General features: G+C 42.3%; 3 protein-coding genes across 5 annotated transcripts; 2 read left to right on the forward strand and 1 right to left on the reverse strand.

Moving 5' to 3' along the window:
- Positions 1–4,026: 4,026 nt before the first annotated feature.
- Positions 4,027–5,869, reverse strand: cebpb (CCAAT enhancer binding protein beta). Its single transcript, XM_079741836.1, has one exon. It carries the CDS (start codon positions 5,649–5,651, stop codon positions 4,764–4,766), a length of 888 nt encoding a protein of 295 aa, XP_079597962.1. The 5' UTR covers positions 5,652–5,869; the 3' UTR covers positions 4,027–4,763.
- A 3,418-nt stretch (positions 5,870–9,287) lies between these two features.
- peds1 (plasmanylethanolamine desaturase 1) lies at positions 9,288–21,526 on the forward strand. 3 transcript variants are annotated; one of them, XM_079741337.1, is made up of 8 exons: positions 9,288–9,485; positions 10,521–10,640; positions 10,775–10,866; positions 11,213–11,357; positions 11,481–11,693; positions 18,841–18,989; positions 19,325–19,450; positions 20,906–21,526. In XM_079741337.1, exons 1-8 carry the CDS (start codon positions 9,350–9,352, stop codon positions 21,050–21,052), a joined length of 1,128 nt encoding a protein of 375 aa, XP_079597463.1. In that variant the 5' UTR covers positions 9,288–9,349; the 3' UTR covers positions 21,053–21,526. The 3 variants fall into 3 exon arrangements, with proteins under 3 accessions (XP_079597463.1, XP_079597461.1, XP_079597462.1); XM_079741335.1 differs by lacking the exons at positions 18,841–18,989; positions 19,325–19,450; positions 20,906–21,526 and adding an exon at positions 11,873–12,774; XM_079741336.1 differs by lacking the exons at positions 9,288–9,485; positions 10,521–10,640; positions 10,775–10,866; positions 11,213–11,357; positions 11,481–11,693 and adding an exon at positions 14,902–14,950.
- A 1,418-nt stretch (positions 21,527–22,944) lies between these two features.
- Positions 22,945–26,158, forward strand: slc52a3-1 (solute carrier family 52 member 3-1). The gene is made up of 4 exons (XM_079742224.1): positions 22,945–23,117; positions 23,715–24,795; positions 25,021–25,144; positions 25,512–26,158. Exons 2-4 carry the CDS (start codon positions 23,777–23,779, stop codon positions 25,722–25,724), a joined length of 1,356 nt encoding a protein of 451 aa, XP_079598350.1. The 5' UTR covers positions 22,945–23,117; positions 23,715–23,776; the 3' UTR covers positions 25,725–26,158.
- The last annotated feature ends 645 nt before the right edge of the window (positions 26,159–26,803 follow it).

The following is a 26,803-nucleotide window of genomic DNA, read 5'->3' on the forward strand; positions in this document are numbered from 1 at the left end:
GACCAGAGGCATTGTTTATGTGGTGTGTTATTGCCTCGTCCACGAGCACCTATAGCCTCTACGTCACGTCATGCATGAGGTGCTTCCCCTGCAGCACCCTGCGCATCGAACCCGCTTCCTTCCTCCAGAGGTGCACTCGCATGACTGCTGACGTATACGGACGCACGTTTGTCAATCACTTAATAAACAACGTTGTTTTGTTTTGTTTGGGCTGATGGTGCTGTGGTAGGAAAGATACACGATGTGCATTGGATATGACACAATATACAGGCCCCTTAAAACATACTTGACGACTTACATAGATCAGAGGACAAATGTGAGGTTGTGGGTGAAAGGTGAGGCAATGAACGTGAGTATAGTCACATATGAACTGTGGTGGGTGGTGCGTCTGCTGCCACACCAAACACACCCTGTTAGCAATTTCGTAATCTGTAGCCTTGCCCTGCGCTTCACTTTGCCTTGTCTTGCCCTTGAAATCCCAAATCATGATCTATCATTTATATAGCGTACTTTTTATAGCGATGATTTAAAGAGTGCCCAGTGTTTTAAAGGGCAAAAACCTTTTTATATGAAGCTTACAAACATATGTTTTGATAGTTTCACAGAATTGAAAACATTGCTTAATGCGTAATAATTTCACCCAGGTCTGTTGAAGTTCACCCACCAGGAAGGAAGCCATGCATGTGTTCACATTAACGGCCATTACACCGACTACTGGTGGCCTGCTGAGGAGGATATTGTCCCTATTGTTTGATGTTATTGTATTTCAACTAATGCCCAAACTAAGAATTGGTAATAGATTCCCAGCGAGTGAGACTCCCTTTCAGGTCTGCAGGGGCCAGTCTAGGCCCCCTAAAAATATGTGTTCTAATAAAGATCCTAGTCAACTTCCATTATAGGGGAGTTTCATGATGGTTTTTTTTTGTTGAGCACTAAAAAGTTTAACTTTTCTGAGTTCTGAGTTCTTGACTCAGAACTCAGATTTGGACCCTAAATGATTGGGTGCCCAATCTTGAGATATAGTTGGGACAGAAAAAGAGATGTTGGACACATTCGATGAAGCCCCTGATCTAATGTTGGCCTGAATCAGGTTGTATTGTTGGCAGTTGATGCCTGGACTCTTCAGGCAAACCAAAGCAAAACATTTCTTCACGCGGGAGGAATCAGGTGTAAGAACGAAGCCTTATCAAACCAGCCGGAACTAGTTTGAGAAATAAATGACACAATATCAACAAACCCACATTCAAGAACACCAAACCCCAAACAGAGAAGTTTTCTGTTATTGCAAACATCACATCCCTAAAAGTGTAGCCCACACAAATTATCACCACAGCCACCCGGAATGAAGTGTTATCAACGATGTTATTAGGAATATACCCCATCCATTGGCTATACATAACCAACATGATGGAGATATTCCATGTAATCTGAGTGACCCCAACTCAGAAATGCCCGTTGGAGGAGGAGGGGGGGGGCGCCAGGCCCAGGACTCTTCCACTCGCAACGCAGTGACCATAAGTGACTTCTGCACGTCAAGTGATGCCTCTGAGTAGTCATCCGAGCCAAATAGGAGAAGTGAACATGAATGTCGAAATGCTGGGCTCGCTCTAAGCCGCATCATGCCCTGTGTGTGTCTTTACCGTACAGCTCGCGCTCCAGGTTCCCGTTACACCCCATGCTCCGGAAATCCGCTTCTTCTGCTGTCCGCCAGCCGCCCGCAGAGATGAGGAGGATCTCGTTTCAAGCTCCAAAACACACATTGTTTAATGAACTAATTAAGCCACTGAACTAATTGAGTCATTAACTAGTGGACGGTCAAAATGACCGTCCATACTAATAAGGTGGGACAAAAGTAACCCCATTTTGGACTTTGTTAATTGGATATCAGATATGTGTTTGCGTTTGTTGATGATAGACAGGCAGGGTGCTGTTTTTATAATATTATTATCAGGGGTTCAGGGTTATTAGCGTAAGAGAATTAGCTGTGTGCACAATTATATTTGAACACAAATGGTAATAAAATAAATTACCTTCCAGGTTTCCTTTTCCTCAGGAAAATTTAAAACAGAAGATTTTCACCAACCGCCTTTTGCGGGTGGTGTGTGTGGCATGTAACGGATATCGGGAAGTTTTGCAACAAAGTGACTTTGTTACAAACATTCTGCGATTAAAAAGCAAAGTAGCCTACCCAGAATGCTACTGAACGCCCAGTGGTCATTTGTGTGTATGATTATGTTTGCTTATTCACTGTTGCTCAGGTTGTGATGGGCCACCATTATATTATTATGTTAAGAATATTGTGACATAATGACCATACATTAAAAAAACAATGAAAGTAATATGTTGGAGTCAATGCATTGACTGAATTGCACTGGACATAGGCCTATATATTGTATTGTTTTGGTCAAGGCACGCAGGCATACGTCTTCAAGTTGCATATCAGAAGGCTATTTGTAATAAATCTTCAATCACTATTATATAACTATTTGAGGAAAAAAATGTCAGAATATGAAACATTATCTGTGTGTGTGTGTTGCGTGAGAATGTGTGTGTGTCTCTTTCCTTATCTAGCAGTTTTTTTTCTGAAAGTCAACTGACCCTAGGAGGGAGGGGGAGGGGAGGAGGGGAGGAGGGGGTTGTGATGCAACGTTTTACGGACAGACACTGCCCATTGACGGTAAAACCTCCACAAAGGGTTGGGCTAAACTTTCCAGAAAGAAGTCATCCGGTGTGGGAAATTCCTACTCTCCTGTCATGGTGTGATCCAGGAGCAGGGCCGGAGAAGGACCCCAGCACAGATCGCTTGGTAATCCAAGGTGGTCCACAATGTCAGGACTAATTCCAAGAGACAACCAAAAATAAACCAAGAAAGCTAATGCTGTGATTGTGATTCAACCACCGTAAGAAATGTAGATTCATTAAAAATTCTAAGGTTTGACAAATACTCAGTGTGTATTGGTGTTTTATCCACACTTCTGTTTTCATACTTGTTCTGCAAACTGTACGGATACATAGCAGTTTATTTTCCTGGATTAGTTTAAAATTCTCTATTCTTGGGGTGGGTGTAACCCTGAAACAGGAGGTGGTTGCTCAATATCTTAAGCTTAGCTGTTCATTATGGGAAGTGTTGAGAAATCCACTGCACTCGAAATGTCAACCGTCTTTACAAGATGCAGGAATGAACTGTAGACGTTTGCTCTTCTCTGTTTAGGGTTAGCATGGCTTTCATGCTTAATTCTGTCGAGGTTTTTTTGTGAAAATAGCCAAATGTTAGTAGTCATTTGTAATAGCAGAATACATTAAACTGTTGAACCCAGAGGAATGTGTATTTAGTTTGGGTTCAGCCGCACACACATGTAGATTGTACTCATTTGTGTGAGCATTGGTGAACGGGCCCATATGGGTTAAGAAGTTTGTAGTTAATGAGCTTTGCAGTTAAGGAAATTCTCAGCTGCATAGTTGTTTTAGTTTAGTGAGGAAAGGATACTTTGCTGCTGTTTCTAAAAACACACGTGGGTCAAATGCAATCCAGAATCTGTCCGTCCTCGTTGGCTTATGAAGAATGACGTGGGGAGTGTAGTTTGAGGCTGGTTATTGATTGATTTGTAGCAGAACCTTGAACCCCTTTCTGGTCCAGTGGACCCAGCAGACTGTTGACAGAGCTGTGTGTTTAAGATAAAGCTAACAATTCTCGCATGCAGCCTGACATCGTATTTGTGCTGAACTCAGCAGAAGAATGTCCAGAATTAGCTGGTATGGTAAATCCGTATTAGTGCTCTATGTTGTAGATTCCTCTGTGCAGAAGGGGGAGAGACATATTCGACATACAGACAGGCAGAATTAAGACCATGCTCAGTAATACAGATCAGCTAAGGTGCTTGTAGGTGTGGGTGGGGGGTGTGTATCAATCAGAAAAAAAGGTCAGTGCTAACAACACGATTCAAGGAGTTCCTGGGTCATTATGAGGCAATTGAACACCAGATGTCACATTATATTCCACAATTTTATTCATGGTCTTGTGTGCTGAATGTGTTTAATAACACTAAATAACCATGATGCTTAAACTCTGAGTCATCTTTTCAGCTCCATGGGCTGGCAACATATCTTTTAAACTCAGGCAAATATATCCATATAATCTCATGGACATTAAATACAGTAACTGGTCTTATTAAAATGATGTGCTGAAGTCCTATAGGAAGTTATGCCTGCAGAATTGCAAAACTAACATAAAACACGAAAATGCAAGATACATTTATAAAAAACAAAGTACAAATATGTTTTAATTTGATAAAATATAATATAAAATTAAAGCATTTAACCTTTTAATATTAAATAATTGTACGTAGTAGGCCTATTTCATTCATTGCCCATACTGTTACAAAGAGTTGCATCATTTCACTGCAGTGCAACTCTTCCCTTGACAACCATGGCTCCAGATGAGATTTTTTTTTATAAATTCACAATTAGCATGTAAAACATTTTTTACAGAAATACTGCATACATAGAAAAGCAATGCAATGTTATTTTTTTATCGGTCATAAAGCATTTTGAATGATTTGCGCAATCAATGCATCCCACATTTGGACCATACTCTCCCATCCTGTGTCCTTGTAAACTGGTGATGGCTGTTTTCACCTGTAAGCGTACCATGTACACACTTCTCCGTGTATTGCAGCCGGTTATTATCAGTCCATGAACAGTTTAGTATCCGAGACAACCCTTTCCATAAGAAAGAAGATGTGTAGACAGTGGTCCAAAGGTCTCTAATGCTGCCCGGTGGCAGAGAGCAGGTTGCGGAGGGTCCCCAGCTCTCTGGACAGCTGCTCCACGCGCTTCTGTAAGCGGTCGTTCTCTGCGGCCAGTTCAAGCACTTTGTGCTGCGTCTCCATATTACGCATTTTGGCTTTATCCCTGCTTTTCCTCACCGCAAGATTGTTCCTCTCTCGCCTGAGCTTATACTCTTCACTGTCCTTGTCGAGCCTTTTCTTTGATTTCCCGCTGGACATCTTCCCGTTGTGTGAGGGTGATCTGCTGGTACCTGACGGGGCAGGTGTGCCCGGCGGGCTGGAGCAGGACGAAGACGCGCTGGAGATGTTTCCCAGGCTGCCACTGGGAGTGGACTGGTAATGAAGATATGACCTCATGTCGAAACCCGAAGATCCCCCGTCCATCTTGGCGTCTTCCTTGCCGTCGTTACCCTCGACCCCCTTGCACCGGTTCTCCAGGAGCCCGGGGCTGTACACGGTGTCAACGCGCGTCTCCTGCAGGTCGGGGTACCCGGGCGCGTACGCGGGTTCCCTGACGCTCCTGAGGTTCCCGCACTGACTGGACTCCAGCTCGTTCACGAAGGTGTAGTTCTTGAAATTCTGGAACGCCGCCGCTCGCTTTATTTTGCTTTCCGTGAGGAAATCGGAGAACACGTCCCCCTGGTGATGCGCCTCGCCGTACAGCTGTTGACAATGCACTGCTGGGTCCAGGTACATGCAGAAGTCTTTGGCTTTCTCGTGCTCCTCGATGCCCTGCAGCTCCGTCATGGAGTCGCAGGTCCTCCGAGGCCTGTACGGGCTGCTGCTGTGGCTGACGGGACTCACAGCACTGTGTCTGGCATGGAGAGCAAAGCTGTCCTCGTCGTATAAACCGGCCACTTCCATGGATCTTAACACCCTTCGGATGACAGGAGCATGGAGGGCAGGCGCCCGGAATAGTTGGAAGGAGCTGGAACAAGCACTTGGAACAACACTTAAGTGATGATTGGGTCTGCCTCTTTGATTTTTCGTACAGCCTACTTCGTTTGACGACTTTAAAATTGTCCGGATGTTTTGGAATAGAAAGTTGCTGCGGTAATGAAATAGTGTGTATTGACAGCTCTCCCTGCCTTGACGACTTTATATAGTGAGGATACGAGGGGGGCGGGGCCGTGGCCGTGGCCGTGGCGGCAAGGTGTGACGCATCGATAGTAATCTAGGACAAACTCTCTCATTTATCTTGAGAGATTGTGGTCTCATCATTCATTGAACGCGGAGAAGCGGTGTGTGTGTGTGTGTGTGTGTGTGTCTGTGTGTGTGTGTGTGTGTGTGTGTCTGTGTGTCTGTGTGTGTGCGGGTTGCACAACAGGATGTTTTGAACTACACGACTGTTGAACGTCAAAGTTGTTTTCATGACTGTGGTCAATACGAAAGTCTACGTGAAAGGTTTGTTTTTAAATATTGTACAGGGTCATATCGTGACTTCAGGTTAGCCCGTCAAAGGAAACGTTACATTTTACACAGACGTCGGCTGAGCGTCTCTACGATTGGAGATTGGAGGTGATGCTGAGATGGGCAATGCTGCCCTCTTGTGGCATTGGGTCAATCTGATTTGTGGCTTAAATACTGTGGATGATTTCATTCCGAATTAAAGTTGAATAGCTCATGATAGAGTGGTTTCTCCCGAAGCCTAGTCTTTGACAAGGGACCAGAAATGTAGAAGTGAAGAAAAGGCTAAATGCTTATTCAAAATATAAAATGCAGTTACGAAATGGTCGTTTGAAAACGAAAAGTTATCAATTAAATCTTGAAAATGAAATCTATCGTTTAAGTTTGTTAAAGTTAGAGTTAAAGTTAAAGTTGCTTTTTCAACTTTCAATGTGTAATGTTTTTTTATCGGACCTCCCTTATGTTGACTGAACTACGGATATGGCTTCTTCTTGGCTGATTGAATTATAGGCCTACTGAATTATGGGCCTACTGAATTATCCAAGTAGGTCTATCTGTAGCATGGACCTACTATAGAATGGACAGCGGATTCCAAAATGGCACCCATTCATTCCTATGAAAACTGCTCAAAGTCGCAGGGCAACATCGGCAACATCAAGGAGAGATTTGCTTCCGCATCACGGGAGCCTAGCCACGCCCTAGTTCATGACGTACCGGATGCAGAAATATTCTTGTTTTCTAGCATTGTTAGCATTGTAGCATCATAAGCGAGCGGTCTGAGCGACGGCAGTCGCGTTGTTTACCGACCACGGAAGTATAAGTTAACTTCATAAATATGGAAGATTGCTCCATATAACGTATAACACCAACAACATAGTAAATGTATGTAGGCCTAGGAAAAAATGCAGTTCAATGTTATTGCTTAAGAGACCGATTCCTTCCAACTATTTACGAAAAAATGCAATCAATAATTTATATACAAATAAATGGTTACATATCGATCAGCAACGAGGTTGGAGTAGCCTTCCCACATAAATAATTGTAATACACCAACATTGTTAACTGTCATACACAGCTAAACAAGCAAATGATAATTAAATACTAACGCAACTAAAATGCTTATTAGTCTATTAACATTATAAAAATGATACCGTAATGCACCCGTTCTTTGTCTTTGGATCTTTTGAATAAATGGATCAATAAATGGTGAATCGCAATGATCTCAAGCAGAGGAACGTAAGAGTCATTGAGAAGCAGCTGAACCAGTCTAAAAATCCCTTTGTCACTAAAACATATTTAGTGATAAAAAGTCACCACAGTGCCTAAAAACCATCAACGTCATTCATGTTAAGTAAAAGGAAAAACCTCGGACACGAGAAGTTAAAGGAGCCGTGCACTAGGCCCTCTCGATGCCGGGCCGAAACAACATTTGTTTCACTACGACTCATTTCAGCTGCCCACCCCTCCTTCTCCAGCAAAAAATAATAACATAAAACGGCTAATAAAACGCGTTTTGAAAAGAGAAAACTTACATTTTTTTTAGTACATGGCATAAAGATAATTATGAGCCTTTGATTGATATCCAGACATTTTTTGCGGAGACACATTCCTGTTCCCCACTTGTATTGGAGTGAACGGAGATATCTACTTCTGGGCCCCTTGAATCGAGGGACCCGTCCACAGCCCGCTCAAACAGCTGCAATACCAGGCTTGGCCGCTGAGCACTGGCGGATTACGGAGGTATGCACTGTTCCTGGGGGATCTGTAGACGGAGCCACTTGGCAAACCACCACTGCCAAACATGCCCACCGGCCAAACACGCCCATTGCTCGTTGCTATCTTATAATTGGTCCATGGTTGCTATGGTGGCCATCATGGGGGAAAACAATACACAGCGCTCCATATATTTTGTATAGAATGCAAGCAAACTTAATAAAAACGTAACAACAAGAATAGGCGCGCGCTCCAGGGACCTTGAGGGACTGGAGCCGTGCCCAAGGGCCACTGGCCCGAGTGCCCGCGGCGACTGTCCCGATGGTCCCGCGGAGCACTCAGCGCCGCACAACATTTGACCCAGAAGGTTGGAATAGTAACCTTAAAAATTAAAGGGATTTTTGAAGGAGACGTAAGCCTTAACTACGAATGTATTTCCACTGAATTTTAACGAATCAATCAATAGGGCGGGACTCGGCGACGGGATTCCATTACATCTGTAGCGTTACGCACGCGCACGACCAATGGGCGTGTTTGGCAGAGCAATGGGCGTGTTTGGCCGGTGGGCGTGTTTAGCAGTGGTGGTTTGCCAAGTGGGCCTACTGAATTATAGGCCTACTGATTTATGGGCCTACTGAATTATAGGCCTACTGGATCCAACCAACATAAAAGTCATCCAGCCAACGGGATGCCCAGCTCATATTGTGCACATTGCTTCGACAGCCACACATGTATTATATGTGCACATACACAAAATATGTGTGTGTACATAAATGCGTGTGTGCAGATAAATATTATAATTTGACGTTAAAAAGTGCCTCATTAGCAGCACTATGGTGAGCACTATGGTATTGTATATATTCTAATTATAATATGGATATATAATGAACATCGTGATGAGGTCTGACCTCGGCTCGCTCCAAATTACCTTTATTGGAGAGAGGAAGACGCATGGGTTTTTGCAAGAGAGGGAGTTATGACTTATTACGAAAGAGGGATATCCGTTTCTGTTACATGTCTCGGTTATGCTTTATTTTCAAAGTTTTCATCTAAATCAAAATCAAATATTTATTCGCCATGTCTTCATAGTTTCTTGTGATGTTCTTGTGATTTCTGATGTTTGACTGACGTACACAGCTCACAGTGAGCAAGATACCGGAAATTGCGTAGCCGTAGACCGGGATAACGCTACAGCAAGGTACTGTCTCCGCCTACGTAATGAAATGCAGTCTTTTCATGCACAACCCTATTGGCTACAAAAAATAGTTACATATCTTTTCCAACTCAGCGATTGGTTGTTGCCCTTAGCGAGCTGGATGTTATTGGTTAGGCTAAGGCTCTGTGGGCTGGGTGGCTTCACGATTCTGTGGGTGCCGCCTTACTATGAGGAGAGGTTGGGGCTTGGTCGATCCGTCTATGGTTTGGCCGAAGAAAAGTAGATAATGGCGAGACTAGTAAACGAAGATGGGTGTGGACCTGAAGCAGGGTCGTCAATGCACCGGGAGAAGGGAAGGACCGAGGCGAGGTGGGGTCCACAACACGCAGGTGCTCGGGAACTTGCGAATTTATATTCGCCAGGTGAGCCAATTTCCTCCTCAAAACCATGTTGGTGTTATGTTCTGCTCCCATGTATTGTCAAAAAGTGGCGTGACACCGCCCTCCTTTTTTACATAAGCCAATAATAGTTATACTAAATGAGCGACGGGTGGATGTGTTGTATTCATATGTGAGTAGCAAAGTGTTAGCAATAAGCTACACTTAATAACTTACGAGTGTATCTCCCTCGTTGCTTGCCATTGGTTGCGACGTGTCTGCTGTTACACAACTTCCATACAGGAACGATTTGAAGATAATGGAAGTTAAAAAACATTCCTGTAGGAAGTGCGGTGCCTTTCTCACATTTACCAGATGCTGCATATTTACCTAAGTCACAAGGCCTTTCTTACCCATGTTGCAATGATTCGTCACTGACAGAAATGTGTGAATTGTGTTAACTCCGCTGCTCTATGACACAGTTATATCAAGATGTTATAGCCCAGTCCCACTGCTGTGGAGTCAGATGACTTACGCTGGCTCTTTGTGTTTATTCACTTGATTACTTACGTGACTATTTTTATTTTCCATTATTTACTCAATCAAACCTCTCTGACAGACAGGTATTTCCAACACGGCTGCCACTAGCTGTCATGCTAAAAATGAGAGATCTAATACAACTACAAGCCGAGCTCTGAGGACCTTAGCATTAGTGTTATTAGGCGTACCTCATCTCGACATCCAATATGCACAATACCTGATCTGGGCTTTGAACACATTACCGTGAAATACTTAAGATACAGTAGTGAATGTGAATACCTGCATTTACTGAGATTTCCAAATTTACCACTTCATTTGAAGAGAGGATAATTTCTTACTCAAAAGCAAATCAGTAACCACAATTGTCATTTTACTGATTCTAATACATTTTCTATACTAATAACATTAATAATATTAATATTAATAATAATAGATTCAATGTATAAACCACCTTTCAAGAGTCCCAAATAAAACAGGAATAGAAAATATATGATAGCAAAGATTGCCGAGGATGGTATTCATGTTTTGCTTTATGTTTAGGTAAAAGGTGCCAGGAATGGATAAGTGTCATCCTCTGCTTCTCTCTAATGGCCTTCAACCTCCTGCACCTCATTGCTAATTTCCACCTTGGCCATGTGTGGTTCATCCTGTTGGCTGTTCGTAAGTACAAGGGGGGTACATCACTCAGCCATTTAAGATGACACCGCTTGTGCTGTGTGCCCTAAAATCAGCCTGGCTGTGATCATATATGAGGTGCTTGTGCTGGTATTCATCTTTCTAATTTTTACTTTCAGCGGCTGGAATACTGACGGCAGACTTTGCATCAGGCCTTGTTCACTGGGGAGCTGATACATGGGGATCAGTAGAACTCCCCATATTTGGAAAGGTAAATATCAATTGAGATTGGTTTCACTCAGATCCAATTAAACTGAAAGGTTGTATAGCCATTTTCCATGATCCAAAATCACACAAGCCCACAAGCTACAGGCCGGATCCAAGTAATGGATCTAGCCGGGTATTTATCTCGGCATGTCGTTGTATCTTTTTCCACAGAAGGGATTATACAAACACAAGGCTATGATGTGTTTGAGACACTTCGGGCATTTTCTGAAGATTTTCTGGAACGATAATTGACTTTTGGTTACCCTTTTGGGAAGGCAACTGTCTTTTTTGTGTATTTGTGATGTTTGTATTGTTTGTTTGTTTTACTGGACCTTTCTATTCTGTCCCAGGCCTTTATAAGACCATTTAGGGAGCACCATATCGATCCCACCGGCATCACACGTCATGACTTCATTGAGACCAATGGCGATAATTGTATGCTGACCATATTTCCTCTAGCAAGTATGGCCATCAGTTTCCTCACCTTGTCCCCTGGTGAGCTACTGCTAATTACGCCAACTGTTTTACGCATAATGTTTGGTGTACATTATTCACTGTTTATTGTATCTTTTAATAAATTCTCTCTCTTTCTCTCTCTCTTCTTTCTCTCGATTGTAGCGGAGGTGTACCACAACTACCCCTGGTACTGCTATGTGTTTGCAATCGCCATCTTTGTGACCCTCACCAACCAGATCCACAAGTGGTCGCACTCATACTTTGGCCTGCCTGGTTGGGTGGTGTTTCTGCAGGACTGCCACATCATCCTTCCTCGAAAGCACCACCGCATCCACCACGTCTCTCCGCACGAGACATACTTCTGCATCACTACAGGTGTGTGGTATTAACCAGCGCTGTAAACAACACCTCCTTTGTTCATTCGGATGTGAATGAGAGAACGACATGGGGGTTCTCTTATCAGTGGTTCAAGTTTGTATGGAAACTTGAGTGATCTGGGGAAACAAGAATATAAGTTCCTTGGTTACGATAATCATTGAGACTTGTTTTTCCAGGATGGCTCAACTATCCTCTAGAGAGGCTGGGCTTCTGGCGCCTACTGGAGGATCTTATCCAGAGTGCGACGGGAGTGAAGCCGCGGACGGATGACTTGAAATGGGCGCATAAAGTTAACTAATGACGCAGGCTTACCACACGCTACCTCAGAACATAATGGCCTGTACCAAACATCTCTTCTTTTTTCTTTTCGTTTGACTAACGTAAGATGTATTCAATTGAAGGAAAGCTTGACCACAAATCTTCATAGCCAGAGCCATACACTTTCTTTTCTTGCACACTCTGTCCAGGTTATAGATGAGATTGATTCATTGGTTGAATCATCTGAGGGATTTTGCCATTACTAATTGTGCCGACTCCACAACCCAGCAAGCTCCACAATGCCAGTCAAATCCAACCAAGCTACGCCATCCGTCGGGCTACTCACGCTTCTTAAACATGATGACAATGTTACATATTTGCTTTAATTAATCATGTTATTGGCAAAGGGCATGCTCAATAAGCTTGCTCTGGAAGCTCAATAGGAGTTTGATTAAAAAATATTTATATTGCTCTGCAGTAAGATATTTTGGTATAAATCACTTACATTGATATTTGTAAGAATGAGTTAAATCCAAACAGCTTTCTGTACGGAAGCAGCTTTCAATGTGATTGCACCATTTTTATACTTAAATGTAGTTTTATGAAAAACTTCATGCACAAAAAAATGTCATATCGGTCAAACTTTATTTCTTCACAGAATATACAATTGCCTTCATTTTAACTTGAATAATACTTTTGGAACCATCGCTATTTATATCAGTCTGGCCCTACTGTACTTTGAGGATGATGTTTCTTAGAAATGACTTTTATTAATGCTTTTTCAAATCGGTTATTCTTCTGGTAAACTCGGCTGGCACGATGGAGGCTCTTGTCGTTTTATTCACTAGCCTTAATACCATAGATGCAGTAATTGAGTATCCTTTTTTTTCAACCCCCTTGGGTTGCCTTTGCTAAGATTCCCAAAGGTTTTTGTTCATTGCAAAAACCTAAGAAGAAGGAAAATAGAACATAACTTGAAGTTATGATCAGTTCGGTCATTGATAAAAATGTACACTTAATTATAACAATCCTGTTGATTATTCAGACAATGTTTATCACCTTGGATGTACTTAATTTGAGTGCTATTGATTCGATTAGCTTACAGAATATTGAAACAATTGGTAAATGTATGTCATGTCAAATTATAACTGCATTATAGAGGTAACTGGAGTTTAACAAATATTGACTTTGTTCAATGCATGACCAACTATTTATCTAATCAAATTCATGACACTTCTTAAGATGAGTTTAAGCATGCATACTTAAAGCATGTTGGTTCATGAAAGCAAGTTCTGGTATTCTGGTTTAAACAGCAAGTGACTGGATTCTAGTAAAAGTAGTTCACTTGTACAAAATATTTTAGACTGACCAAATTGTCCTAAATGACAACCATCAAAATGTTGTTTTCATTCCAGTGATCTTAAACATGTTTCTAATGGGAGCAGAACTCCTAACTTTTTTTAGTGGGGTTTAGCAGATTGAACAGGATTTCTCTTGGGAATTTTAGCGAACGGCAACATTTATTTATGATGGAAACTATTTTGTTTCAAAGACGATAGCTTTTTATGATCGGATGTGTCTGCTTTTGAATCCTTTGTACTTGATATTTTTGTAATGATTCAAAGTAGTTAATGCAATGACTGTTAAGTAGCCGAAATACTACTTGTCAAGGATACACGATTTTTGAAGAACAGTTAAGCGTGCTATGTGTTGATATGATGATGAGGTTGACATTTTGTGTCTCTTGAGTCTAAGGTCATAGTTAAATGTGGAATCTTGCAGTTTCATGCACTGCCCATCTAAATAATATATATGTTTTTAGCTGCGTGTGCTTGATTTTCACATGGAATATTAACATTCTTAAATTTAGTCTTCAACCACAGCTTTGACCTTATTGGGCCTACTTGTCAATTATTTCTGGAGAGGTCAAGCAATTTGCATTAACCGAACACTTATTTATGTAAATACTTCCAAGAATAATACAAAAGTAGGATTTTAAGGTACTAAAGACAAACAATTTCCACCAAAAAAAAGAAGTAAACCCTTATGCATTAACTAGTAACTCCTTCTCTCAGAAGGATCCCCGAAAATCTGCTGTCAAATGGTGTCATTTAATTGAAGCTTTTCTGTCTCATAGGTCATATACTGCTGATGTTTAGAAAGGGAGAAGTGGGTTTATTGCAAAACATTTTTATTACAGATATATGCAATAATAAAATATAAGATTACATTTTTCCTTAGGGCTGTTTGTTAACTGCTTCAAGATATTGGATTTCATTAGTTTTATTAGTGAATAGTCAACGCTTGTTAAATCCGTTTTGCTATGAACGTTATACTTTTTATTATATTGCCTTATCATTTTCTTAATTGATTACTTGCAATCGTTGCACCAATTAAGGAAGCACTTTTGACTCCACACACGGCTTGCTTATTTTCTCTGCTTCGCAAACCATCGATGTCTGCTGCTTGGTGGTAATGATTGAATTGTAAGTCCTAATGAATGCCATGATGCCTTTTTGTTGTCTTCCATTTGGGAGACGTACACATGTGTATATTAACCTATTTATAAAATGATACAAAAACGGAATAAACCTTAACAACATACAATTGCTGTGTATAAACCCTTATTTATTTTCTTACAAATGTTTTACCAAAGTATTTCGCTGAGCAATAAGTATAATGTGGATAACACATTTTAGGTTAAACAAGATTCAAAGGTTTTTAATTGTCCCATACACAATGACCATAGCACTATCTCGTGTCCCCCTTGATTTAACATGAGAGAACGAAAAAAGGAGTGTATAGTGCACATCAAGGAAATCATTTTGCAGCGAGATGCACCCATGGATGTCGAATTAGGGGTGCATCATTCTCCCGCAAGAACTCCAGTGTTGATAAAGTTACGTGCGCGCTCTCCCGCAAGAACTCTAGTGTTGATAAAGTTACGTGCGCGCTCACGCTATCAAGCGACAAGATGGCGGTCGCCGCCGGATCAGGTAAAATACTGAGACGAATAAAATGTTCTCACAGATATGTTGTCACATAACCCATTTAGAAATAATTAAGTGTATATATGCAGGTCTCGATGCTAGTACTGGTGCTATGAAAATCCAAGCGATAACTATTGTTTTTTAACGGTAGTTGACCCACGTTAAAGCTTGCTACGGGGTTGTAGCCTGTGCTTATGAAGCTAACATAGGGTAGACTTACATTTTCATACTAAGCTAGCTAGCTTAGCTCACACAACGCTAACTGTACGGATCCGTCCGGTGGATGAATGTATCCAGAAGACAGTTACTTCGTTCGGTAGTGTTTAATTAAACGCTATCGTACAACGTCAACTTGCGTTATGTTTAACTAACGCGGCAATTTTACTGAAACGTTCACGTATGTGTTTAACGTTATTGCACTGTCACGTAGGCTACCACCACGGGGTTACCTGGTGTACCATATACCCTATCAATATATACATGCGTATCTACACAAAGCTGGTTATATACTATATACCCTATTGGTTTTACCTTACGCCGACAATCTATAGTAACATTTATTATCACTATTACTTGGTCTGGGTATTACTTGATCATGCATTTCACGATGTACCCCATACACCCATGGCCAAGTTTGGGTGCTGCCAGTTGGATAAAAACAGAAGCAAGTCGATGAGATTTTAGTCATGTTAATGAAACCATCGTGTACAACAGACTATAGCCCTATGCTATTGCCAAATACACCGGTGAGATATCCGTATATTGGTCCACCTCGTGCTGTAAAAACATACCTTAAATCTTACCATGCACCACAACCGTATCCGTTTAACGTTAGGCCTTCCTTGATTAGGGTTTGTACCATACCAACATTACGTAACGATCTAGTTTCCTGTAGATCTTTCTGTTCTTTTTAGGTAAATTCTGTAGCTAGCAGGCCCATTACCAATGTATTGAGCCAATAACGTGCAGGCGAACAAAGTGACCCCCACCGCTATATCATACGTTTATGATGTTCGATATGTCTTTTATTTTCTCTAGGACAATCAACAAAATCTAACAACCCTGAATGGATGGCTACCACTCTACCAATGTTAACGCTGTTGTCACTGAGGTTATCCAATTGGCCCACATGCCTAAAATGGTTGCTGGGAATGTTTTCAGGAACTCCCAGCCATTACACAGAAGTAAAGAAGTCAGTGTAACCCCTGATATGCAAACAGGGAATGCATAGTATATTGGCCTATATGATGTGTGCTACAAAAATATTTTTTGGAAATGCCAATATTGAGATCCAAAATAAGAAAAAAGCCATCCATACCAAATTTGGTATGCACATACAATTACTGTACAGCATACATTAGTGGATTCATTTGGGCCACACCCTTTTTTTGGTCTGAAACAATGCTTTTCTATTGTGATCAGGCCTGAGTCACTATTGGCCTTTTACCATTTGCACCTTTGGCCATGCCAATCCATGCTGCGCTGATATGCGTTTCTATTACCAGTTTAAATGCGCAGAGCTGTGCCAGGTTGCGCCCAAGATTAACCATCTCCGGAGTCGGGCCAAAGGATGCCCTTCCCGCCTCCAGGCAGGCTGGTGTGTCATCGGCAGCCTGCTTGCTATGCCTCTCAAATGTTAGTAATATAGACCCATAATGCACTAACTGGGTGTCTCTTGTGAATGAGGCGCATCGCCATAAGCACAGGTTAATGACAAAACGTCTTGACAGTTTGGTTTGTTATTATTTGTTTGTTCCTAGAACTACATAAGCTTAATAAAAAGGTTTATGAAGATTCAATAAACACCATGGGATTTTTACCATGACGATATTCCCTTCTAAAAAAACAATGGCTTGTTTAAAAGGAGACATTTCTAGGATTGTTGATACTTGACACACTTTTTGCTCAATATCAGGGACTTTGTGTGGTACGCAGGACAATGTTTCATACATATTTTTCGATGCGTTAACAAGACTAGTCATAAATAATTCTGCTGTCAATGACCTATGGAGATCAGGAAGCAAAATAGGGGAACATTGAATGACTAAATTCATCATCGCGGATTTAATCGTGTGTTCCTTTTGTCTGAAACTTTAAATACATTTAATGTCTTGACTTAAACTAATGAATCTAATTTAGGTAAGCTATAATACAGAACTAAAAAGGCTACAATAAGTGCGTGTGTTGTGTCATAGACTCAAGACGAGCGAGTCGTCAGTTGAAGACACGCCTTCGAGCGCGTCACCCTGTTGAAATGGAGAGATGCAAATCCCAGCCGTTCTGGGCGGCAGCGCCACAGAGTAGGGACATGCTGCTGTAGTATAACTCCTATGCATGCTGGGAAAAAGATGTGTCCAGGATTTGCGTTCTCCATGACATCAATGGTCAAATTTATTTTTGTGGAATCAGAGTTCATGTTCCAGGCGGTAATTCTTTGGTCTACAACCTGACTATGAATCAGTGCTCTCTTATGTAAGAAAGAATATAGCTAAACATAACGGTCCCCCTTTAAGTAGTGCTGTGTTTAGTGGAGTGTTAGGGTACAGCATGGTGCTGTCTCAAAAACAAGGTCATGGATAATACAATCATGAAGTGGAGTAATAATGCGGTGCACTAGTACGTCTATATATACGTGTGTGTGTATATATAGACTTCAACTTGAGTAAGTTAACTTTAATAACTATGTATTTATTTTTTTATATCTGAGCTTCAATCGAAAGATATCATGGAAATGAGGCTTAACTTCCGTTACACCAGCAGCTGTGGTTCTGGGGCAGCTGTCCAGTAGCCACGCTGCAGACCCCGCAGCTGAACGTGGATGCCGATGCAGCACCGCTAAATCCATTTGTGGACTAGTTCTTGCTCATTCATAACCTACGTATGTGGCATGTTAAAGCACTGTATGCCCATTTTTCATGGGCTACCACTTCATTCTTAACTACTTTCTAGTGCACAACAAACATTGGCTTTAAATTGCCTGAATTTTCTTGGTTTTTCAAACCAGGAAGGTTTAATTTATTTAGGAAAAATAAGCTGATTCCATTATCTTTCCCTTATTAAAGATTAGACTTTCATTGTTTAAACGGTCACCTATCTGTTTTGTTTTGGTCCATCAGAACGCTAACTTGGGCAAAGTATTGTTTCCTAAAAATAATTGTATATCGACAGCTCAACCAATAGGTTAACAAAGACCCTGTACATGCTCAATACCATCCATAAAAGCAAATTGGCTTCACTGCCAGTCAGTATTTAAGGACGGTGTGATCTATAGCAATCTTGAGCCTCCTGAAAATATTTTAGTTTAGGGTTGTTTTTGTGTTGTTTGGGCTTGCGATACCTTCACAGGTATCACAGGCATATGTGGGCTAGAGTTCAACTGTAAATATCCTTTTTTAACAAATTTTATTACATTTTTAAGCTGCTTTCTTGGCTATGCTCTCAAAATATATTTTTGTTCTGATTGAGACCTGCCTGCTTAAATGTATTTTTTCAAATCCCTTCTTCACCCAAGAGTACAAAATAGAGAGCACTTTAATTAAAACAAACACATACAGATCTGTGTTTGTCCTTTGGTACAGCAGACTCAAACCCTGCCGAGGGCTCCCAGTGATGCTGTGGTGCCCATTGTGTCGGATGGCTTATCCCTGCCACAGTATGCCACTGATGAAAGCAAAACACAGCCTGTATTGTTTTACTTTGTTTGGCAACGCATTCAAACAAACTATGCTTTCTAAAGACAAAAAGTATTTTGTATGACTTTCTCTTTTATAAATACCAGTGGCAATTGCTCAAGTGCCATGCATAGTAGGTTATGTATTTTGGAATGTGTTCTTGCGGGCGGCTGCAAGACAAATTGTTTTAAAAACATTATACTTTGTGTCCTCCTTTTACGACAGTCGTTAAAGTTCCCCGAAACTTCCGGCTGCTGGAAGAGCTGGAGGAAGGCCAGAAAGGCGTGGGAGATGGCACTGTCAGCTGGGGTCTGGAGGACGACGAGGACATGACCTTGACAAGATGGAGAGGCATGATCATCGGACCTCCAAGGGTGAGCGGCATTACTCTCCCTTCCGCCACCTCCAGGGCCTGCTCTGAAGGAGTGCTGGGTTCACATCCTCTAGTATTCGGACACTTGGATGACTCCACCAAGCTGGCATTGCAATGTGTTATTTAGTTAATCTTTTGTATTGCATGTGTGAGCAAAGCTGCTGAGTGAAACCTAAGCACATGTATACTGTAGGCCAACGTTATAAATTCTATTTGTTTGACATGTAGCGCAAGCTGAGAGAACAAGCTCTGGATATACCGCAATTGTCTTACACAGTGCCATTTTAAACCTTACCCCACTGCAATAAATTGTGTGTGTGTGTGTGTTATCCACAGACAATCTATGAAAATAGGATGTACAGTCTCAAGGTCGAATGTGGTCCCCGATACCCTGAGACTCCGCCCTTTGTCAGATTTGTGACAAAGATAAACTTGAATGGCGTGGACAACTCAAACGGTGTGGTGAGTAAAGATTCTGGTTACTTCTCTCCCGGTCTGCACCGGACCACCCAGTGATGACAGAGCTGGCAGCATACTAGTAGAAAGGATTAGGTTGAACAGTACAAGTACAACAGAATGTGGTCGTATGCTGTAGTATTGTAGGCTGCAACTAACGTTATTTTCATATTCAATCTAATTAATAACCTGGACATTTCTTTAGTCAAGCTGATTGAATTCAATAACGTTATCAAAAAAGTTGCATCCAATAACTGATATGGTCTTCAAATAAGAAATGCTGGCCCTCCCAAAAATAAAGTCATGAATAATGCTGTCACAAGCTCCAAAAGTCCAAAGTGCTGTCTCAGGGTTTCCAAGCATTTTAGAAAAAATTGATTTTGAAAAGTAGATTTCCTGTCATTGAAATTGAGAATGTCCAAATTGATCAACACTATAAAAGGTATTTCATGTTTATGTGGTCTAATTTTTAGTCGCCATCTTAAAGGTGGGTTAGCTTGCAATAATAATTATTGAGGAGCTTGAGGTCTAAGTGGGGTGGGGGGGGGGGGGGTGGGTGGGGGGGGGGGGGGGGGGTGATATGCTTAAGATGCCACATCACCATGTTTTCAAAGGTAGGATCACCATCTTGATGGTTTGCATGTTGGTTTTTACATTGATATTGCAAGTTACTAAATAGTCCAATCAAACTAATTCCTTGTTTTGAAAAAGACTAGGTGACGTAACCTGACCATTTATGCCAGAGTATCTTTTCAAACAGATTTAGTTTGCAATTCTGCCAAGTTTGAACATTCAACAGGAATGTTGACATGCTTTAGCATTGGTTTCTAAAGGTAAACGTCAAAAGGTTAACGTCTAAATGTGAATTATTGGACACAGACCTTCAGCAGAACTGAAGGTCTGCTGAAGGTCTGTGTCTATTTACATTCTGCTTTTTGGGGTGCCAACTCAAATGACGCTCTGAAGTAAAGCTAGACCATGAATCACTTGTAGCAAAAAAAATTTAGAAGTTTGTGTTGAGACTGGTCTTAGCGTTCGGCGTGCAGCCGTGAAATGGCCATGTGGGACACATATTTGTGGTCTGTATCAAGTCCTGCCATCAACAATTTAGAGCAATCTTTTGCAACCAAAATGTTAAAATGTTTTTATGGGCCATAAATAATTTCAGCAAATGGCGTTTGCTAATGAGTTAACCATCAGGCCTCGCTGTCGTCTCAATAAGGAATCGTTCTGTTAATTCCAGACACAGCTAAATATCTATTTCTGTTCTGAATTAATAACGGACACGATGTGGTCTGTTTTATTAATTCTGTATAAACTCCTTCATAAATTGCTGAGAGAGGGGAATTGGCTTCTTAGAGTATATTCGAGTCCGCCGCGAACCCAAATTCATGGAAAAATAGGATGAGGAATAATCACGCATCAGCTTTTACTGTGTTCTCTTTTCACAATGTCAAACAGGTTGACAAGCAAGCTGTGTCCGCGCTGGCCAAGTGGCAGATCTCCTACACTATCCGGACGGTGCTGCAGGACCTGAGACGGCTGATGTTGTGCAAGGAAAACATAAAGCTCCCCCAGCCCCCTGAGAACCAAATCTACACCAACTGAGGCAGAGCTGCTCTCGCTTCCACCGTTACTCACCATCACCCCTCTCCCAGCTTTATGGTTTGCGTTCATCTCTCTTCCCCCGTCCACCTCTGTGTCACGTCAAGCCCTCTGCCAGCACCTGTGCACGCACATACATGGCAGCAAAACATAACATATATATATAATGACAAATACACATTAGAATATGCGCCAAACTGCGTAGATATACAAACTCAAGTCATTCTTCATGAAAGCCATCATCATGTCTTGGTCCCCTCCCTCTCATCACTGGAGTTCTGCTCGGAGCAGGTTCGACTAGGCAGGCAGGAGTCTCAGTCCACCCAGATGTGATCATTTGAATACTGTACATCTTACTAATCTTTTTTTTTTTTAATTGTTATTTGTTATAAATTCCGATTGTACAATAACATAAATAATATTATTGTGTGTATATCTTGTGTGTTGCCTTTTTGTAACCCAGTCAACACAATTGTGCATACTATCAACAATATAATTTGGGATCACTTCCTAGTATCTACTGAAAAGACAAATTTGATCAAGGTCACCTATGGAGACGCGTGTATTCAGCCGGTGTCAAAATACTTGTTCTGGCTGTTGCTATGTATACGTGTTGAATTCTGTTGACCAAATATATGGTACATGCATGTGTGCGTAAAGCTAGGTGCCTATAGAGGAAACGGGGAATCAAGTGGGCAACTTAAGTAAACAAAAGTGGCACAGAAGTAATCCATTTTTTTATTTTGTTGGGCAGAGCTACCACAAACTGGTAACGATTAGTCAATCCTAAAGTGTCCATGTTTTTGATTTGAACTGAAAATAAAATTGTGTTAATCGATCATTGGTTAAACAAAAAAAAGATAAAAAATGATCCCAGTAAACACCCCACTTAACCGCTTGAAGAAAACTGGAACCAGCTACCTCTTTTGGTCTTTGTATAGTCAGCCCAGACATCTGACTTGTGGAAGTATGTTCTTAACCACTTGTATTTCTGTTGATTTCTCCTCCCTCCATGTGAGTCATAAGTGTGATGCTAGATGTCTGGTTGTGGTTATACCGCTAAATAGGTTTTGTGGATTTAAGGTACACCCTTCATGCTCCAGAAAGTAGGTGTCTGGAATTTACCATGACTTGCCTTATGTACAGTGTTTACATATCTTCTGTTCTGACCTTGAGTGATCTTACCAAAACATTGGGGAAACTTGAGTCATGTAAGCACTCCTTTGCCGGCCAATGCATTTCCGATTGAATTTCAAATGTAGCTGGGCGTTTAGATTGGCGTTAGCGGCACATTTTATAATTAGTGGGTTAAGACCTATTTGTGCAATTCTTTGTGATTAGGCCTGTGTGTAGTCGACATGGATTTGTTTCCCCCACAATATAGATATGAGTTGCCATGACAAAATTGAATTATTTGTTTTCAACATCCATATTACTCAATTAGTAATAAAAGCTGCTCAGAGTACATCACATCTTGGTAATGTTAATTTTCCAGTTCAACTCCGACATTTTAACCGGTGTGCTTTCAACAAGGAGATGTCTACTTCTGGACAGGTAACATAGTTCAAGGAAGATAAGCCACTGAATGAGCTCTTCAGACTTCAACACATGATAGATTACACTAAGTAGATGACACTTCAAACATATTTCTCCCTTTTCTTAGTCGACCTAGTTTATTAAATATATCATGCCATTAAGGTCAAAATGTAAACGTCAGTGCCTTGTGATTGATTTCAGAACAAAAATATTTTTTTCTTGGAGAGCCCCATTTATCAAACGATAGAGGGCGATATTGTCTCCCGTATAGGTGAAGTAAACCCCCGTAACATAAAAACACGAACATTTGATCGACTCAAGCGAAGAAGTCACGGGTGGCTTGAGTTGTCAGCGACATTCGAAAAACGCACCCATAGAGGTGCTAAGACCCCAGAACCTGGTCCAGAGTGGCGGACTGCTCTTTGACCTACCCAGAATGCACGCAAACACGAGGAAAAGGCTGAGAAAGTCCTGCACGGTCACGTCTAGCAGGATGACCACAAATTGATCTGGACATTCCGATACATCAGACGTAAGTACATATAGCTACATAACAACTCCTTATTCAAACCCCAGTTTCCACGACGAAAATATTTTTTAATCTCTGCTTGAAGTGACCGAACTAGACATGAAATCCAAACCCAATTAATCGATATTTTGCGAGTTGTTGAACTCATCACACTAAAAGCTACGATTACCTCGTGACCATTGAGGTAACTATGCTGCGTTACCACTATCACGAGGCTGATCGCTTATGTGTGTGGGTGATAGGGAAGTGAGATCAGTCAGCTGAATAATATGTGTTCTACAAACTCTACACGTCCTACTTTTAACTCCATCACCATCAGTAAGTAAAGCAAAAGCATTGGTTAAACATATGCTCCTGGTGTCTTTTCCTTCATACTAAGTTATGCATAGACTATTCTCTACCTGGTATGTTTAGGAGCCTACTTAATTTGCCTGATTCTGATTAGCAAATAATCACAATTAATAGTTGAAATAATAAGAATATCCAGGCTCTCCAATGTTTCTATTTATTTTCCTCCAATCGTAAATTGTATTCCTTGACTTTGGTTCATGTAGAAGTTTGATATAATACCTATGTTAATTTTAACCTCTTTGGTTACAGCGATTAGCAGAAGTTGACCTAGTTGACAAGGCCAAAAACACCGGATCAAACCCCCCGGACCGATGGCTCTGCTGCTCCACCTCCTGGCCGCTGCCTTTGGCATGGGCTCCTGGGTGGCAGTGAACGGCCTGTGGGTGGAGCTGCCTCTCATCGTCAACACGCTCCCGGAGGGGTGGGACCTGCCGTCTTACCTGACCGTCATCATTCAGCTGGCCAACGTGGGTCCCCTGCTGGTCACGCTCATGCACCAGCTGCGCCCGGGCTACCTCCGAGAGACCGCCGTCATCTACGCCATCCTCGTCATCGGAGTGCTGGCCTGCGTCCTGCTCGCCTTCTTCTGGCGTGTCACCACCGCGGTGGGCGGGTTGCCACACAGCACTGCCTTCTTCATCATCACCTTCTTCCTGTCCCTGGTGGACTGCACGTCCTCCGTCACCTTTCTGCCCTTCATGTCGGGGCTTCCCGCCAAGTACATCACCACCTATTTCATCGGGGAGGGCCTGAGCGGCTTCGTCCCTGGGCTGGTGGCGCTGGCGCAGGGCGTTGGCATGGCGTCGTGTGTCAACACCACCGGCAACGCCACTCAGAACCTGACCGGGGGAGGGGAGGAGTGGACGCTGCAGACCCAGTACCTCCCGCCCAACTTCTCCCCGGAGGTTTTCTTCTCCTTCCTGGCGGCCATGATGTGCGTGAGTCTGGCTGCGTTCATTGCTCTGAAAAGACTTCCTCGGGTTTCCTTTGATCTGGCCGCCGACGCCCTGGTCCCAGAGCTCAGCGCGTCGGCCCCCACCGGGCTGGACAACCCTGGCCTGGAGCCCGACGGGGGGCCCCCCCTCCAGCACAAAACCAAGGAGAAGAACCGGAACCAACCGGTGGTCGCCAAGTCCCACTTCTCTGTTTACGAGCTGGGTTTCATCTACTTCCTGGTGGTGTGGGTGAACATGGCCGCCAACGGCCTGCTGCCCTCCGTACAGACCTATTCCTGCATGCCCTACGGCAACCTGGCCTACCACCTCTCGGCCGCCCTCTCCTCGGTGGCCAACCCAGTTGCCTGCATAGTCGCCATGTTCTTTCCAAATAGGTGAATATGCTGTTTTGAAGCAGTCCGTCACCAGACACCTACCTCATCAATAAAGTGATCAATAGACATTGCTATGAATAATCCCATGGTCTGACCGTTGATGTGGAAAATGGCAACCACATTACACCTTTCTAAACGAAATCGATATAACATAAAGTATCTGTATCCAGTGTAGAGGCCTGAGGATCATACGATGATTTAACGTTTGACCTGTGTGGTTTCCAGGTCGCTGCTCTTCCTGGGTGTGCTGGGTGTGCTGGGAACGGCGTTTGGGAGCTACAACATGGCCATGGCGGCGCTCAGCCCCTGTCCACTGCTACAGAGCTCTCCAGTGGGCCTGGCCATCATTGTGAGGATACACTGTGTGATAAGGCCACTTAATAAAGACCAACCCACTGGCTTTATCAGTGACTGGAAGCAAAGGTCTCCTCTGATATGTGGAGCAACATTGGGGAGATAAAATAATTATGCATCGAGGATAAGATGTTGTGTGTTTTCATTTTTATAACCAATTAATTATAGTATTATACATATTTTTATGTAGTATTCTTTAAAATACAAATTTCTAATGAAAATGATAAAAATTACGTTTTTGTCATGATAAATGACAAAAACGTTGAAGGATTATAGGTGAAGCATTATGCGAGAGAAAAGCTGGACTTGCATAAGTACATTTGATATGCATCATTTATTAATGTTTTCCTTGTAATCCCCAGGTCCTCTCATGGGTCTTCTTCACTGGAGCATTTTGCTACGTGAAGGTAATGGTTGGCGTCATCCTTAGAGACAAGAGTCACAGTGCCCTCGTATGGTGTGGAGCTGCATCTCAATTGGGATCACTGGTTGGCTCCGTCACGATGTTTCCTCTGGTAAACACCTACAAGTTGTTCAAGTCAGGAGACTTCTGCAACACCAAGTGCCCACTATAACGGGAACACCATGATGCTTACCTTTGAGGTGCAACGATGCTCATCATGGATGCCTGCTCATGCTCGATTAAAACACTATTTGCAACACTTGAATAAAATGAAGTCTGCAATTTCCAGGAAATTGACTGGCTAATATAAATATTTCTGATTTCAATGGGTACAACCTAGCCACGACTACTGGTTGTTGAAGAAATTGTAATGTCGATGTGACGGGAAACGACATTCGCTCGATGCTTATTTTGCCATTACGGGGGACTTCCACTAGATGGCGCATATATACCTTTGATTCAAAGAATTGCCTCTACTTAGAAAGTAGACTGGTATTAATCAGGACATTAAACCATCTCTAACTCTGCTTTAATATATCTTGTTTGTAATCAATGTTGTAATGATACTTTATCTGAGACATCTTGCTCTTGTTGAGATCAGAACATTTAAACCGTTTTTTTTATACAAGGTTTTAGAACTAAATATCAGAGGGGCACAAGTTCATGGGACACTTGCTAGCTGTATGCAGCCTTACCTCCTGCAGCGAGGGCCACATCAACAACTTGTGAGAGTTGAGAGAGCGGCATGATCAAACTATTGAGGATGGGATTTAGCCTTCTTGCGTTTGGAATAGAAGAGCCCCAAGCAATTTCATCCTTTTCTACATTTATAGTATCTTGAAATGCAGACTTTGTAACATTCACTGAAATTCTCATGTCAATACAATGATGAGCAATAATAACATTTTAACACATTACGAGAATGCAGGGGAAAGAAGAGGATGTGACGGTGACCCTGATCAGGGGGGAAACCACACAGTAGAAAAGCTAATCCCAAAGGCCTGGGACCCTTCTATATGGTGATGCTGCTGCTGCACATCCCCTGAGGAGGGGCGCAAGGACGCTGGTGAGCCATGGGAACCAGAGAGTGGTTCCTCGTCAGCAGCTGTTGGCGCTCCCTACCCCCCCCCGACCCCTCCGACGGGACCATGGGGAGGAAGCAGGGTTGCGGGGGTGCGGGGTGTAGTAGGGGTCCCCAGGCTGGCCTCTGTGGTGAGGCACAGGGAGGAGGGTTCTAATTACCCACACTCA

The sequence above is a fragment of the Pollachius pollachius genome (genome assembly GCF_949987615.1).
Source record: "Pollachius pollachius genome assembly, chromosome: 8".
In the NCBI taxonomy this organism is placed as follows: Eukaryota; Metazoa; Chordata; class Actinopteri; order Gadiformes; family Gadidae; genus Pollachius; species Pollachius pollachius.

Excerpts from the sequence above, each read along its gene's own strand:
- cebpb (XM_079741836.1), bottom strand. The coding sequence starts at position 5,651 with ATGGAAGTGGCCGGTTTATACGACGAGGACAGCTTTGCTCTCCATGCC.
- peds1 (XM_079741337.1), top strand. The coding sequence starts at position 9,350 with ATGGCGAGACTAGTAAACGAAGATGGGTGTGGACCTGAAGCAGGGTCG. Across the intron at positions 11,694-18,840 it reads ATACTTCTGCATCACTACAG|TCGTTAAAGTTCCCCGAAAC; the intron begins GTGTGTGGTATT and ends CTTTTACGACAG. Across the intron at positions 19,451-20,905 it reads TGGACAACTCAAACGGTGTG|GTTGACAAGCAAGCTGTGTC; the intron begins GTGAGTAAAGAT and ends AATGTCAAACAG.
- slc52a3-1 (XM_079742224.1), top strand. The coding sequence starts at position 23,777 with ATGGCTCTGCTGCTCCACCTCCTGGCCGCTGCCTTTGGCATGGGCTCC. Across the intron at positions 24,796-25,020 it reads GCCATGTTCTTTCCAAATAG|GTCGCTGCTCTTCCTGGGTG; the intron begins GTGAATATGCTG and ends TGTGGTTTCCAG. Across the intron at positions 25,145-25,511 it reads CAGTGGGCCTGGCCATCATT|GTCCTCTCATGGGTCTTCTT; the intron begins GTGAGGATACAC and ends TGTAATCCCCAG.